The 15,565-nt window shown below is 45.9% G+C and overlaps 1 protein-coding gene across 1 annotated transcript; it reads left to right on the top strand.

Moving 5' to 3' along the window:
- Positions 1-4,184: 4,184 nt before the first annotated feature.
- LOC119290876 (putative expansin-A30) lies at positions 4,185-5,252 on the top strand. Its single transcript, XM_037569581.1, has 2 exons — positions 4,185-4,338; positions 4,433-5,252. Exons 1-2 carry the CDS (start codon positions 4,185-4,187, stop codon positions 5,056-5,058), a joined length of 780 nt encoding a protein of 259 aa, XP_037425478.1. The 3' UTR covers positions 5,059-5,252.
- The last annotated feature ends 10,313 nt before the right edge of the window (positions 5,253-15,565 follow it).

The raw sequence follows: 15,565 nt of genomic DNA on the forward strand, positions 1-15,565 counted from the left end.
ATCAAATTATCAAAGTACCGAATGCGAATCATATGAACATGATGAAAACTAGCTTGACGATAATTCTCATGTGTCCTCGGAAGTGCTTTTCTCTATATAAGAAATTGTCCAGGCTTGTCCTTTGCTATAAAAAGGATTGGGTCATCTTGCTGCACTTTATTTACACTTGTTACTTGTTACTCGTTACCAATTACCTTATCACAAAACTATCTGTTACCGATAATTTCAGTGCTTGCAGAGAATACCTTGCTGAAAACCGCTTATCATTTCCTTCTGCTCCTCGTTGGGTTCGACACTCTTACTTATTGAAAGGACTACGATAGATCCCCTATACTTGTGGGTCATCAATACATACGGATCTGAATGTTGCAGACCCGTTGACTAAGCCTCTCTCATGAGCAAAACATGATCAGCACCAAGACTTCATGGGTGTTAGAATCATTACAATGTAATCTAGATTATTGACTCTAGCGCACGTGGGAGACTGAAGGAAATATGCCCTAGAGGCAATAATAAAGTTGTTATTTATATTTCCTTATATCATGATAAATGTTTATTATTCATGCTAGAATTGTATTAACCGGAAACTTAGTACATGTGTGAATACATAGACAAATAGAGTGTCACTAGTATGTCTCTACTTGACTAGCTCGTTAAACAAAGATGGTTAAGTTTCCTAACCATAGACATGAGTTGTCATTTGATGAACGGGATCACATCATTAGAGAATGATGTGATTGACTTGATCCATCCGTTAGCTTAGCACTATGATCGTTTAGTTTATTGCTATTGCTTTCTTCATGACTTATACATGTTCCTATGACTATGAGATTATGCAACTCCCGAATACCAGAGAAACACTTAGTGTGCTATCAAACGTCGCAACATAACTGGGTGACTATAAAGATTCCCTACTGGTGTCTCCGATGATGTTTGTTGAGTTGGCATAGATCGAGATTAGGATTTGTCACTCCGATTGTCGGAGAGGTATCTCTGGGCCCTCTCGGTAATGCACATCACTATATGCCTTGCAAGCAATGTGACTAATGAGTTAGTTGCGGGATGTTGCATTACAGAACGAGTAAAGAGACTTGCCGGTAACGATATTGAACTAGGTATTGAGATAACGACGATCGAATCTCGGGCAAGTAACATACCGATGACAAAGGGAACAACGTATGTTGTTATGCGGTTTGACCGATAAAGATCTTCGTAGGATATGTAGGAACCAATATGAGCATCCAGGTTCTGCTATTGGTTATTGACCAGAAGTGAGTCTCGGTCATGTCTACATAGTTCTCGAACCCGTAGGGTCCGCACGCTTAACGTTCGATGACAATGGGTATTATGATTTTATGTGTTTTGATGTACCGAATGTAGTTCAGAGTCCCGAATGTGATCACGGACATGACGAGGAGTCTCGAAATGGTCGAGACATAAAGATTGATATATTGGAAGGCTATGTTTGGACATCCGAATGGTTCCAGATGTGTTCGGGCATTTACCGGAGTACCGGGGGGTTACCGAAACCCCCCGGGGAGTCAATGGGCCTTATTGGGCCTTAGTGGTAGAGAGGAGGAGGCGGCCAGGTGGAGCCCCCCCCCCCCAAGCCCAATCCGAATTGGGTGGGGGGTCGGCCCCCCTTTCCTCCCCTCTCTCTCCCTCTTCCTTCTTGTCCTACTCCAACTAGGGAAGGGGGGAACCTACTCCTACTGGGAGTAGGACTCCCCCTTGGGCGCGCCATCGAGAGGGCCGGCCCTCCCCTCCTCCCCTCCTTTATATACGGGGGAGGGGGGGACCCCATAGACACACAAGTTGACAGTTGTCTTAGCCGTGTGCGGTGCCCCCCTCCACAGATTTCCACCTTGATCATATCATTGTAGTGCTTAGACGAAGCCCTGCATCGGTAACTTCATCATCACTGTCATCACGCCGTCGTGCTGATGAAACTCTCCCTTGGCCTCAGCTGGATCAAGAGTACGAGGGACGTCACCGAGCTGAACGTGTGCAGATCGCGGAGGTGCCGTGCGTTCGGTACTTGATCGGTTGGATCGCGAAGACATTCGACTACATCAACCGTGTTTCATAACGCTTCCGCTTTCGGTCTACAAGGGTACGTAGACATACTCTTCCCCGCTTGTTGCTATGCATCACCTAGACGGATCTTGCGTGTGCGTATGATTTTTTTTGAAATACTACATGCCCAAACAAATACGACCCTCACCCTGGTCGAGCACAAAGATATGTTTCTTCCTATACCTCTCATTAGCGAGCATATTAAAGTATTTCGCATTATCATTTCTGTGAGCCAAAAACTATAATTGTATGCTGATACCATGTAATTTCTTCCTCATGCAAGAGACGGGACATCCGCTTGTTTAATTGGCTTTTTTCTCAATATCTAGATAGGATAGTGGTCGTACCTCCGTGATATTATTGAGCTTGTCAATCATGGAAGGCAACATCAATGTTTCGCTTTTATTGATCGACGATATGCTTAGCCCATCCATGTAGGAATCATCGCAATCATGGATCCTAGAATTCCATCGTTGAATGGGTGTATTACCTCATTGTTATCTAGCCCAAACTTTCTTAACCAGATCGGCAAAGCCCTCACTAGTAAGCCATCTCAACTCGAGTTTGAACTTAGGATGTTTACTTGATTGGGAAGTTTGATCAAAATCAGTTAGCAGTTGAGCATGACCCGATAAAGCATTTATTCTTTGCAATGCCCGTAATGAATATAGAGGAAACTTATATTCCTTGTTGGTGGTTACTAGAACCCGGTCAAGTTTTTCATAAGTGGGAACCGGTTGACTGTCCAGCCAAGTACACTCGCGACCAAACACGGTGATCTTCCATAGGTCCAAGCTATGAATGACATAACTGAACATGAAAGGTCATCGCTTGTCCAACCGGTCACTGCTCTTCTCACGTTGATAACAAAATACCCCCCCCCCCCCAAAAAAAATGAACATTGGATGTTGGTTATCATGACATGTATAACAATTTTCTTAAGGAAAACAAAACAAAACTCCTCTTAAGATGCGCCATACACGACTACCAAACTCAAAAAGTTGTTAGACTTGTTCCAACGGTGAAACTTAATATGATATTCAACCTTCAACGTAGCCAAAAGTAACATGTATGCTGAGTGGATGCGAGGCAAGATTGCATTGAACCTCACAGAGTAGGGTAAAACGCGCAACACACAATTGTAACCACACGAAAAGTGGTCTAGAACATGTGTCGGGAAGTCACATTTACCGGACATAGTAATGGTACCCCTCGCATAATCGATGATGTTGTTATGTTTAGCCAAGTCACTAAACATCCGCTATTCCAAAACATGCCTCTCATGATGAATCACGATTAGATTGAGAGACATTTGCCTTCTTGGACATGTATCAACAACCTTAAACAATACATTTTTAAGACCTTATTATTTTTCGAGGTCATTCTCTTCAGCCTGTGTCAGTAGTGCTAGTTTTGAGTTTCTTTCAAGTACCTTATCTACTAGGGGGGTCTACAGAAAGGCATAGAGAAATTTTTTTTTTAAGATGGACAATTTATGTTGGAATTGATTTGCTCTTTTCTTTACAGCTCAAGCAAATAAGCTTGAAAAAATGATTTTATTTGAGTGAGGTCCGGCCTTCCATGCCCGTGGCTACTTAATCATTGATCCGACGGCCAAGATCAGCTGCTTCTTCGGAAAGGGAACTGCGGGGGAGACACCCGGCCTGTTCATTGTATATGTAATTTTGTCCAATCTAGAATAATAATGTATACCTATCCGATTTCTCCCAGAAAAATAACATATCGTGATCAGAAATTAAAAGACACAGTTCCAACATGCGAAATTCCTTTTCGAAGGAGAAAAACATACAAAATCCGGTCTACCAGCAAAACGGCAGAATAACAGAGTACAGCTCGGTTCCTTGCCCGCACGTATGGCACGCCGTACAAATTTCCACGATTTCGCGACTGCGTGCAGGCACGACTTGGCCCGAAGATTGAACGATATATGTTCCTCCTCAATCATCACCGGCTGATCTAACTGCCACACTGATTGATCCAATCCGACGTACATTAGTGCACACTATAAATCCACTCGCCCCATGCCATCTTCTGCAGAGCTCACCCAAGAAGAGAGCACTGCTACAAGGCAAAGCGAAGCGAAGGCAATGGCTTCTGCTGCGTCCAAGTCCGCGGCCGTCTTGGTCCTCCTCGTCTCCCTTGCCGGCGTGGCCACCACCGTGGACGCCAGGTTCAGGGCCATGCAGTGGACTCCCGCCCACGCTACGTTCTACGGCGACGAGGCCACAGCCGAGACGATGGGTACGTCGCCTGCACCGCACACGTACTACATTGGTCAATGACCATGCATGCTTATTCCTTGTTATGCTGATGTATCGTGCTTGTGTTCTCGCAGGCGGGGCATGCGGGTACGACATCACGGCGGGGTACGGCGCGGACACGGCGGCGCTGAGCTCGACGCTGTTCCTGGACGGCTACGGGTGCGGGACGTGCTACCAGATCCGGTGCGTCGGAGCTACGGCCTGTTACAGGGGCTCGCCGGTGATCACGGTGACCGCGACCAACCTGTGCCCGCCCAACTGGGCGCAGGACACCAACAACGGCGGCTGGTGCAACCCACCGCGCACCCACTTCGACCTCGCCATCCCGGCCTTCAAGAAGATGGCCGACTGGCATGCGGGCATCGTCCCCGTCATGTACCGCAGGGTGCCGTGCATGCGCAAGGGCGGGATCCGGTTCGCGTTCCAGGGCAACCCGCACTGGCTGTTGGTGTACGTCACCAACGTCGGCGGCGCCGGCGACGTCGGGGAGATGTGGGTGAAGGGCAATGGCGGCATGGGGTGGCTGCGCATGAGCCACAACTGGGGCGCCTCGTACCAGGCGTTCGGGCAGCTCGGCGGCCAGGCGCTGAGCTTCAAGCTCACCTCCTACACCACCGGGCTGACCATCGTCGCCGCCGACGCCGCGCCGGCGAGCTGGAGCATCGGGCTCACGTACCAGGCTCGCGCCAACTTCAAATAGGAGTCCAAGCGAAGGTCTGAGGCACAGCACAAGAAGCAGGAGCTGTGACACTGACAACGCTCTGCGGTGCTATGCTGGGATGATCGTTGCCCTCTACCGTTTTCGTTGCGTCGTTCCTTATTTTCAGTTCTCTCTAGGACCACTCTCGCGCGTTGCCCCCGTCCATGTGAAGAGCGGGGGGTTTGACGCACGCACTGACAGTGAAACTCTGCAGCACGATCAAAGCAAAAGATTTGCAGATTGTATTGTGCCTAAAAAGCTTAGTTCAATTAAGAATTTTCCGCGTGCACGTCTTTGTATACAATCAGAGGTGGCTGGTGGATAGACTAAAGACTAAAGTTGGTACAGCCCTAAGGCCAACTCCAATCGGCCGAACCAAACGGACGTTGGATTTGTCCGCTTTCTATTTGTTTAGGTGGTCAGGAGGGGCGGTGTCTACCCCTTGTCCGCTCTTTTCTGACCGGTGCCTCCAACGGGTAATCCATTTGATCCGCACCGCTGTTTTTTATCTAAATTTTCTTATTTTAGACATTCTACACATTTACATCGAATAAACAAATGAACGAAACATCATTATTAAATAAATAAGTCAGATAATTTACAACCAAACAAATAGAAATCACATAGTTTTACAACCACATAAATTTAAAATTATAGCAAATAAATTGAAAGAAAAAGAGCAGATATAACATTGGTTTTTTATGTGAGTCCACATATGTTCAACCAAATCATTTGAAGTTGAATGTGAGTTGCTTGATCACGTATTTCATGATGAAATTGGATGAACTGTGCAACAGTTGCCGCTTCTCCCTCGAGCTCAACCAACTCATCCTCATAATCCCATATTTGGTCATAGAAGTTGTCATCACGCTCATCCTCTACGATCATGTTATGCATGATCACACAACCTGTCATTACCTCCCATGTAGTGCTAGTGCTCCATGTTCTAGTAAGACACCGAACAATAACCCAACAAGATTGGAGCACACCAAATGCACGCTCCACATCATTTCTAGCACTCCCTTGTTCTTTGGAAAACCTAGCCCTCTTCTCTCCTTGGGGCTCGGAGATTTTCTTCATAGAATGTAGACCATTGAGGATATATAGGTAGTATCCCTCTTGTTCTAATTGTGGCCATTGATCATAGTTGATCTCTGGGCATTGGCCTTCCGAAAGCCTCGAGAACACCGATGTCGGTGTGAAAATAGCCATACCTCGGGTTAGGTGGTCCCGAGTTGTGGATCTTGTACAGATGGTAACAAGAACAAGGAGCTAATGTTTACCCAGGTTCAGGCCCTCTTGCTGGAGGTAAACCCTATGTCATGCTCTTGTTTATATTGATATGGATGTATCGAGTACATAGTTGATTTACCTCAAGATCGTAAGATGTGTTCTAACTCTCGGACTAGGTGAATGAGATTGCGTTGATGTCCCCTCTATGGGCTAAACCCTATGGCTTATATACACGCCAGGTAGGGTATCTAGGGTTACAAGGTCGGTATCTTAGCGTGGAGGCAGCATGAGAAGTCTTGGAGTATACGTCAAGCCTTCGGTAGATGCAGTCCTGATCACGCCCCGTCGTGCAACTTCTGGAGTCCATCTTGAGAAGAATGAAGGCCCATTAGCCCAATCCGAGGAGCATGGGTAGACTAGGTTAGTACCCCCTAGTCCAGGACACCGTCAGTAGCCCCTGAACCGGTCTTCGATGTCGAGGATGACGTTCTTGGACTTCGGTTCCGGAGTCTTTGGCTCGATAGGCAAGTTCCTATGAATGATTCCTCTAGCTCAGTTTTAAAAAGTCTTCGGCTAGGTTGGCGACCCTGTCGGGCGGGCCCGACCCTGTCGCACATGGCGTCTAATCTTTGACCTTGGTAACCACATTTTATGGGGAATTGGACTGCTTTATGGCGCAAGGTCAAAGCATCGGCCCTTTCCCCTTTTTATTTGCAAGCCGGGAGTGTGGATTTGCCACACACCCCAACTCTTGTTTCCAAGAAAATCGCGCAAGTGCTCCCCTTCTCCAAAGTCCAACCCTGAGAGCTTATCATGGCGAGCTAAGCGGGATCTTCGAGGTGCCCTCACGGCCCTGTCAGAGGCGACTGGGGCAGTTGCGGCGTCTCACGCATCCAACTGGAGCGCCTGGCCAAGCAAGGATATTTGCCAGATTCAGATCTAATAGAGACCTGCTCCGGATTGACATCCATGAATGGAAAGGTGCACGCAGAGAATCATCCTTCTCCTCAAGAGGGCAAAAGGGTATGCTTCATCTCCTTCTTACTACGTGGCCTAGGGTTTCCCATTCACCCCTTCCTTCGGGGCCGATTGGAGTTCTATGGGCCGCAACTTCACCATTTTACCCCAACTCGATTTTACATATCGCAGGGTACGTAGCCCTTTGCGAGATGCACCTCGGATGCGAGGCGCACTTCGGGCCATGGAGAAAGTATTTCTGCGTAGTGCCTTGCTCTCCTGACAAGAAGTTAGATGAGATCGGGGTAGCCGAAGTTTGCCGAATTGAGGGGACCGAATACCCATCAGGCACACCTCGGGAGGATACCGACGGCTGGCCAACCAAGTGGTTTTACATAGGCGATGTTCCCCTCCTTGACCCAGTTCGGCCTGGACTCCCTCGTTCTCCATGGAACCCTCGAAGAGGCGTTATAAATGGAGGTCGCAGGGCCCTGCCCAAGAGGAAAGTGCGAGGTAACGAAGCTGGGAGCTCGGGTGAACCAATTGACGAGCACTAGCCTTACTATAATAGATGTAATGGCCACGGTGATAAACCGAAGAGTCCAGCCACTTCGGCAGCGCCCTCATCTGTTGTGCAGGTTCAACGGGACCGAAGACTCTTCGCAAACAATTCAGGATAGTTTCTACGACCAAGCAGCCTTAGGAGCAACGCTAGCCAGCATCTATCAGGGGGCGACGGAGGACTTCGCCCAGCGACAATTCTGAGATGGGTTGTCCTACTACAATCCCGCTGACATGGTAAGTTTTCCCTGAGTTTCTCGTCCATCCGAGTTGTTTTAATATCTGATTAGCCGTTTACTGGTTCTGAACGGAGATGGAGGCGTTGGGTTGAGTCCACAAGCAGCCCGGCACCCGAGCAAGAGCTGCACCGCCGAGCATAGGACCCCCTTTTTAACGAGGACGAGGATTTAGCCCTTATTAATGAAGGCGGGAAATTTTATCTGGGAATTCTTAACGGATAAAGGGTGGCCATTGCCCCTAACGTGTTGGGGACGAGGCCAGCTTCATCGGTAACGCCCCTTCCTCTAATCTAAAACGAGTTGCTTGCCCTTCAGCCCCTAGTCGTCTGACTTCTCCTCCAAAGGGACGGCGTTCCAAATGTCCACTTAGAGAAACGGCTCTACAAGGGAGGCCCCCAAGGGAGGCGCAAGAAGTGCAGGCTGAGGTCATGGGGGTAGGTGAAAGTGCCCCCTCAATTACCAGGTAACTCCTTGATTGCTGCATTTGTAAAGGTACCATTGATAACCCACAAGTGTAGGGGGTCGCAATAGTTTTCGAGGGTAGAGTATTCAACGCAAATTTATTGATTCGACACAAGGGTAGCCAAAGAATATTTGCAGGTATTAGTAGTTGAGTTGTCAATTCAACCACACCTAGAGACTAAATATCTGCAGCGGAGTGATCAGTAGCATAGTAATATGATAATTTGATAGCAATAGTAGCAATAGCAACAATAACGGTAACAGTAGCAGTGATATGTTTGTAGCAATTGTGATAGTAGCAGCAACAATAGTAACTTAGCAAAGATCAATATGTGAAAAGCTTGTAGGCATTGGATCGGTGACAACGTTGGGTAACATTCATCATGTAACAGTCATAACCTAGGGCGACACAGAACTAGCTCCAATTCATCAATGCAATGTAGACATGTATTCCGTATATAGTCATACATGCTTGCGATAAGAACTTGCATGACATCTTTTGTCCTACCCCTCCATGGCAGCGGCGCCCATAATGAAACTAAGGGATATTAAGGCCTCCTTTTAATAGAGAAACGGAACAAAGCATTAACACATAGTGAATACGTGAACTCCTCAAGCTACGTTAATCACCGTATAGAATCCCATTTATTGTCATCTTGGGGTATGCGGATCATAACACGTAATAGGTGCGTATAACTTGAAAGAGGGGATGTCTTCCGGGGCATCCCCAAGCTTAGTCACTTGGGAGTCCTTGAATATTACCTTGGGGTGCCTCGGGCATCCCCAAGCTTAGGCTCTTGCCACTCCTTATTCCTTCATCCATCATGATCTCACCCAAAATTTGAAAACTTCAATCACACAAAACTCAACAAAACCTCATGAGATCCGTTAGTGTAATAAAGAAAATCACTGCTTTAAGTATTGTTGCAAACCCATTCATATTTTATTTTTGTGTTATAGCTACTGTATTCTAAATTCTCCATGCTTATACCACCCGATACAATCCATAGTTTCATCAAAACAAGCAAAACAATGCACCAAAAACATAATCTGTGAAAAACGGAACAATTTGTAGCAATCTGAACATTAACCATACTTCTGTAACTCCAAAAATTCTGAAAACTTAGGACAAAGTGGGAAATTTGTATATTAATCATGTTTAAAAAATTCAGAATTTTATCATGCTCCAGAAATTTTTAACAATTCTGCTACTGGACGCAAAAGTTTTTGTTTATGCATAGAATCAAAGCAACTATCACCCAAATCATCCCAAAAGCTTTGCTTGACACAAATACTAATTTAAACACAAAAACACAATCATAATAGTAGAATAATTGTGTGCTTATTGAAAAACAGAAAAGAAACAAAAAATTGAAAAGATAACTATTGGGCTGCCTCCCAACTAGCGCTATTGTTTTACACCCCTATCTAGGCATACTGCATAGTTTCAAGTGTTGTCATCTTCTGTTTTAGTTCCATAGGTGTCCCTCATGATTGAATCATATGGTTTCTTAATTCTAGTTCTAGGGAAGTGTTCCATACCCTTCCTTAATGGAAACTGAAATTTAATATTCCCTTCTTTCATATCAATGACACCTATAGTTCGTAAGAACGATCTGTCGGTGTTCTGAGACCGGGGGTGCCCAGACTTGCCTGCCTACAGCCCATGGCGTGGCTCCATCGACGGCCTAGTACGGCCCAACTTCAGCAGCAACAACACAAGACCCTCGCGAGGGGCCAAACCTCGCGAGGCGGATGACACCAAGACCTCCCTGGGGGCGGCCTCATTAGGCTGGCTCCCGAGGAGTGGAGATATCTATGCAGGGCGCACCTCGCGAGGCTCACATGACGTGAGCCATGACGACCAAGGCCAGGAGGGCACCAGCGGGCACAGTGTACCAGTTTCCTCTTTGGTGCTAAGGAGGCAAGCGCAGGCGCGGAGTCCCGAGAAATCAGGCAAAGGTTTCCATATCGGTGCAACAAGACCAAGACCACGAGGACGGGAGGATGGAGGTCATTGCGGAGCCCACGACAGCGTCACCACCAGAGCCTTTTACAAGTGAAGACTACTTTTGTCAGGATAACTTGTACTAGTTGTCTCCCTTCGAAATTGGCCGTTGTGGGATCCCTTCCCGCCAACATTTGGGAAGAGGACAAAGGCCACTATAAATAGGACTTAGCCACCACCATAGCGGGTATCGGATGATTCAGACCATCTTCTCACCCACCAGCTCGTTGAGCTCAAGAACACCTCAACTCCTGAGGCTGTTCATCCTCTGTACTAGTTCATCCTTAGCCCGTCAAGGCAATCCACCACAAAGCTGGAGTAGGGTATGATACATCAATTTTGCATCATGCTTTTATATTGATACTTATTACATTATGGGTTGTTATTACAAATTATGTCACAATACTTATGCCTTTTCTCTCTTATTTTACAAGGTTTACATGAAGAGGTAGAATGTCGACAGCTCGAATTCTGGGCTAGAAAAGGAGCAAATATAAGAGACCTATTCTGCACAACTCCAAAAGTCCTAAAACTCCAGGAAAGTCAGTTTTGGAATATATTAAAAATATTGGGTGAAGAAAGCACCAAGGGGGCCCACCCACTGTCAATGAGGGTGGAGGGCGCCCCCTACCCCCCGGCACGCCCCCTGCCTCGTGGGCCACCTGGAAGCCCCCCGATGCCCATCTTCTCGTATAAGGTGTATTTTGCCCTGGAAACAATTAGAAGGAAGCTTTCAGGATGAAGTGTCGCCGTCTCGAGGCGGAACCTTGGCGGAACCAATTTAGGGCTCCGGCGGAGCTGTTCTGCCGGGGAAACATCCCCCCAGGGGGGGAAATCATCACCATCGTCATCACCATCGACCCTTTCATCGGGAGGAGATCAATCTCCATCAACATCTTCACTAGCACCATCTCCTCTCAAACTCTAGTTCATCTCTTGTATCCAATCTTTGCCTCAAAACCTCAGATTGGTACCTGTGGGTTGCTAGTAGTGTTGATTAATCCTTGTAGTTGATGCTAGTTAGTTTAATCGGTGGAAGATTATATGTTCAGATCCTTTATGCACATTAATATCCCTATGATTATGAACATGAATATGATTTGTGAGTAGTTACGTTTGTTCCTGAGGACATGGGAGAAGCCTTGTTATAAGTAGTCATGTGAATTTGGTATTCGTTCAATATTTTGATGAGATGTATGTTGTCTTTCCTCTAGTGGTGTTATGTGAACGTCGACTACATGACAATTCGCCATTGTTTGGGCCTAGGGGAAGTCATTGGGAAGTAATAAGTAGATGATGGGTTGCTAGAGTGACAGAAGCTTAAACCCTAGTTTATGCGTTGCTTCATAAGGGGCTGATTTGGATCCATATGTTTCATGCTATGGTTAGGTTTACCTTAATTCTTCTTTCGTAGTTGCGGATGCTTGCGAGGGGGGTTAATCATAAGTGGGATGCTTGTCCAAGGAAGGTCAGTACCCAAGCACCAGTCCACCCACATAACAAATTATCAAAGTAACGAACGTGAATCATATGAGCATGATGAAAACTAGCTTGACGATAATTCTCATGTGTCCTCGGGAGCGCTTTCCTTTACATAAGAGTTTGTCCAGGCTTGTCCTTTGCTACAAAAAGGATTGGTCCACCTTGCTTCACCTTGTTTACTTTTGTTACTTGTTACCCATTACGAATTATCTTTATCACAAAACTATCTGTTACCGATAATTTCAGTGCTTGCAAAGAATACCATACTGAAAACTGCTTGTCATTTCCTTCTGCTCCTTGTTGAGTCCGACACTCTTACTTATCGAAAGGACTACAATAGATCCCCTATACTTGTGGGTCAACAAGACTCTTTTCTGGCGCCGTTGCCGGGGAGTGAAGCGCCTTTGGTAGGTGGAATTTTGTAAGAAAAAATTTATATAGTGTGCTAAAATTTACTGTCACTTGTTACTATGGAAAATAATCCTTTGAGGGGCTTTTTCGGGGTATCTTCACCCCGACCAGTAGAGAAAAGAGTTGCTCCTCAACCTACTGAACCTACTGAAAATGTTTATTTTGAAATTCCTTCAGGTATGATAGAGAAACTGCTAGCTAATCCTTTTACAGGAGATGGAACATTATATCCTGATATGCACCTAATCTATGTGGATGAAGTTTGTGGATTATTTAAGCTTGCAGGTATGCCCGAGGATATTATCAAGAAAAAGGTCTTCCCTTTATCTTTGAAGGGAAAGACATTGACATGGTTTAGGCTATGTGATGATATTGGATCGTGGAACTACAACCGATTGAAATTGGAATTTCATCAGAAGTTTTATCCTATGCATCTGGTTCATCGTGATCGTAATTATATATATAATTTTTGGCCTCGCGAAGGAGAAAGTATCGCTCAAGCTTGGGGGAGGCTTAAGTCAATGTTATATTCATGCCCCAATCATGAGCTCTCAAGAGAAATTATTATTCAAAAAATTTATGCGCGGCTTTCTCTTAATAATAGCTCCATGCTCGATACTTCTTATATTGGTTCTTTTATGATGAAGACTATTGAATTCATATGGGATTTATTGGAAAGAATTAAACGCAACTCTGAAGATTGGGAACTCGATGATGGTAAGGAGTCTGGTATAACACCTAAGTTTGATTGTTTTAAATCTTTTGTGGATACCGATGCTTTTCATGAATTTAGCACTAAATATGGACTTGACTCTGAGATAGTAGCTTCTTTCTGTGAATCATTTGCTACTCATATTGATCTCCCTAAGGAGAAGTGGTTTAAATATCATCCTCCCATTGAACTAAAAGTAGTTGAACATATTAAAGTTGAAGAAAAGACTATCACTTATAATGTTGATCCTATTGTTCCTATCGTTTATATTGAGAAACCACCTTTCCCTGTTAGAATAAAGGATCATGCTAAAGCTTCAACTGTGGTTCGTAAGAGTAATGCTAGAACATCTACACCCTCTGAGCAAATTAAAGTTAAACCTAGTATTGCTATGGTTAATGATCTCTTGGTCGATAATATTGATGGGCATGTTATTTACTTCTGTGATGAAGCTGCTAGAATTGCTAGACCCGATACTAAAAATAAACATAGATCTGTTGTTGGCATGCCTGTTGTTACTATTAAGCTTGTCAATAGAGATATTATTTCACCAGTTGGGATTGTTAGACAACACTCTCGCCTGTCTAGACAGCCTTTTCTTTTATGTTTACCACAGACTAGCCTAGTAGTTTTTTTTTCTTTCTGACAATGGCTAACCCAATTTTTTTGTGATTTGTCAAGTAAGTCGCTTTGTCAGGCATGTTGGGCTGCAAATCTTGCAAGACGAGGAGAGCTTCATTAGGCTGGCCAAAAAAATGTCCTATCAGTAATGAGAAATGTGCTCTACATTTTTAAAACACATCAAACCGGCAATTAGTTTTAAATTTTTTTTCATTCCGAGATTTTAAATTACATTGATTTTTATGGGTGGACAATTTATTGGATTTATATTAATATACATTTATTTTTAAAATAAGTTTGAATGTGACTCAAAATTTCGGGACTAAAAACAGTTCGGACCGCATCGAAATATGCAAAATTTCGTAAAAAAATTTAACTGTGGCCACATTATGGGCTATAATGCTACAAAAACAATATGGGTTCAAAAAACCTTATGAATTAGCAAATGGGTTGTAAATTATTAGAAATAATGGCAGATGGGTTGTATGTTGTTTTTCACAGATTTGAGGCTTTCCTAAAAAAGGTTGACGCACAAGCAGTGACTGTTGGATGTGCATCCAACGGCCATCATGCTTCTTCAATCTCTGCTCTTCCCGCTCCAACCGCTCAAACAAGTGCCGATGGGACTGCCTGCTTCCTCCTCCTGCGGCCGGCTGTGCTGCCGCGCGGGCCTCACCGCCCCATCGTACTCCCATCGCTGGCCTAGCCATCCCTCTACTCACCCACACCTGCTGTTATTCTTCGGCGATGGTAGACGAACCAATAAACCCTTGTACTCCCTTCGCGTGGGAAACAACTGCCGAGTTTTTCCTGACTCCGTGTCGTTCCCTTCCTAGGCCTCGCCATCGTCCACCGCACAGGTGCTCTCGACGTGGCATGGTCAACGAACGACACGCATCGAAAGTGGACTGTACGTGGAGAGGCTGACAACTGGGTCCACGGCCGCACGCAAGGAAATGCCTCCTTATTACGCGCAAAATAATGATTCCTCCACCTGACAGCTGGGACCCACCGGAAGGGCCTCTGTATTTCACGAAAAAGACGTTCCCCCGCTGACAGGTCGGACCCACCAGCTATATTTTCGCACGCAAGGAAGTGTCTTCTTATTACGCACAAAAAAATGAACTCCCCCTGCTAGCTAGGACCCACCATAGTGGGAGGCTGACTTGTGGGCCTAGTAAGATGACGGGGACCGAGGGCTTTGTCAACTTAGTCAATATAACGATTCTAGCTCCAGTGACCGTACGATGTCCATCCAACAGTCGTAGTGCTTCTTCAACCTCTGGTCTTCTTGCTCCAGCCGTCCAAACAAGCGTCGGCCGTGCCGCCGGCTCCTGCCTCCCGTGTCCAGCTGTGCTGCCACCGCTGGCCATGCCATCCCTCTATACTCATCCACACCTCATGTTATTCTCCGGCGACGGGAGCCTCACACCACAGCCAAAGCAGTCAACCCACGTACTCCCCTCTGCGTGGGCATCCACTGGCGCGTCTTCCCCGGCTCCGCGTCGTCCCCTTCCTAGGCATCGCCGTCGTCCACCGCCCTGGTGCTCTCGGCGCGGCATGGTCAACGTGGTCAAGGAACGACTTCCAACGGAAGCGTACTGTACGTGAAGAGGCTGACAGCTGGGTCCACGGCCGTAGCAAGGAAGTGCCTCCTTATTACGCGGAAAATAATGATTTCACAAAAAAATGTTTCCCCCCTGACTGCTGGGACCCACCAGCTACATCTTCGCACACAAGGAAGTGCCTGACAGTCGGGACCCACCTAGTCAAAGCGTACGTAGCATTGTCGTTTTGGTCACGAACGTGTACGTACATACT

This window comes from Triticum dicoccoides, chromosome 1A (assembly GCF_002162155.2).
Source record: "Triticum dicoccoides isolate Atlit2015 ecotype Zavitan chromosome 1A, WEW_v2.0, whole genome shotgun sequence".
Classification (NCBI taxonomy): Eukaryota; Viridiplantae; Streptophyta; class Magnoliopsida; order Poales; family Poaceae; genus Triticum; species Triticum dicoccoides.

Excerpts from the sequence above, each read along its gene's own strand:
- LOC119290876 (XM_037569581.1), top strand. The coding sequence starts at position 4,185 with ATGGCTTCTGCTGCGTCCAAGTCCGCGGCCGTCTTGGTCCTCCTCGTC. Across the intron at positions 4,339-4,432 it reads GGCCACAGCCGAGACGATGG|GCGGGGCATGCGGGTACGAC; the intron begins GTACGTCGCCTG and ends GTGTTCTCGCAG.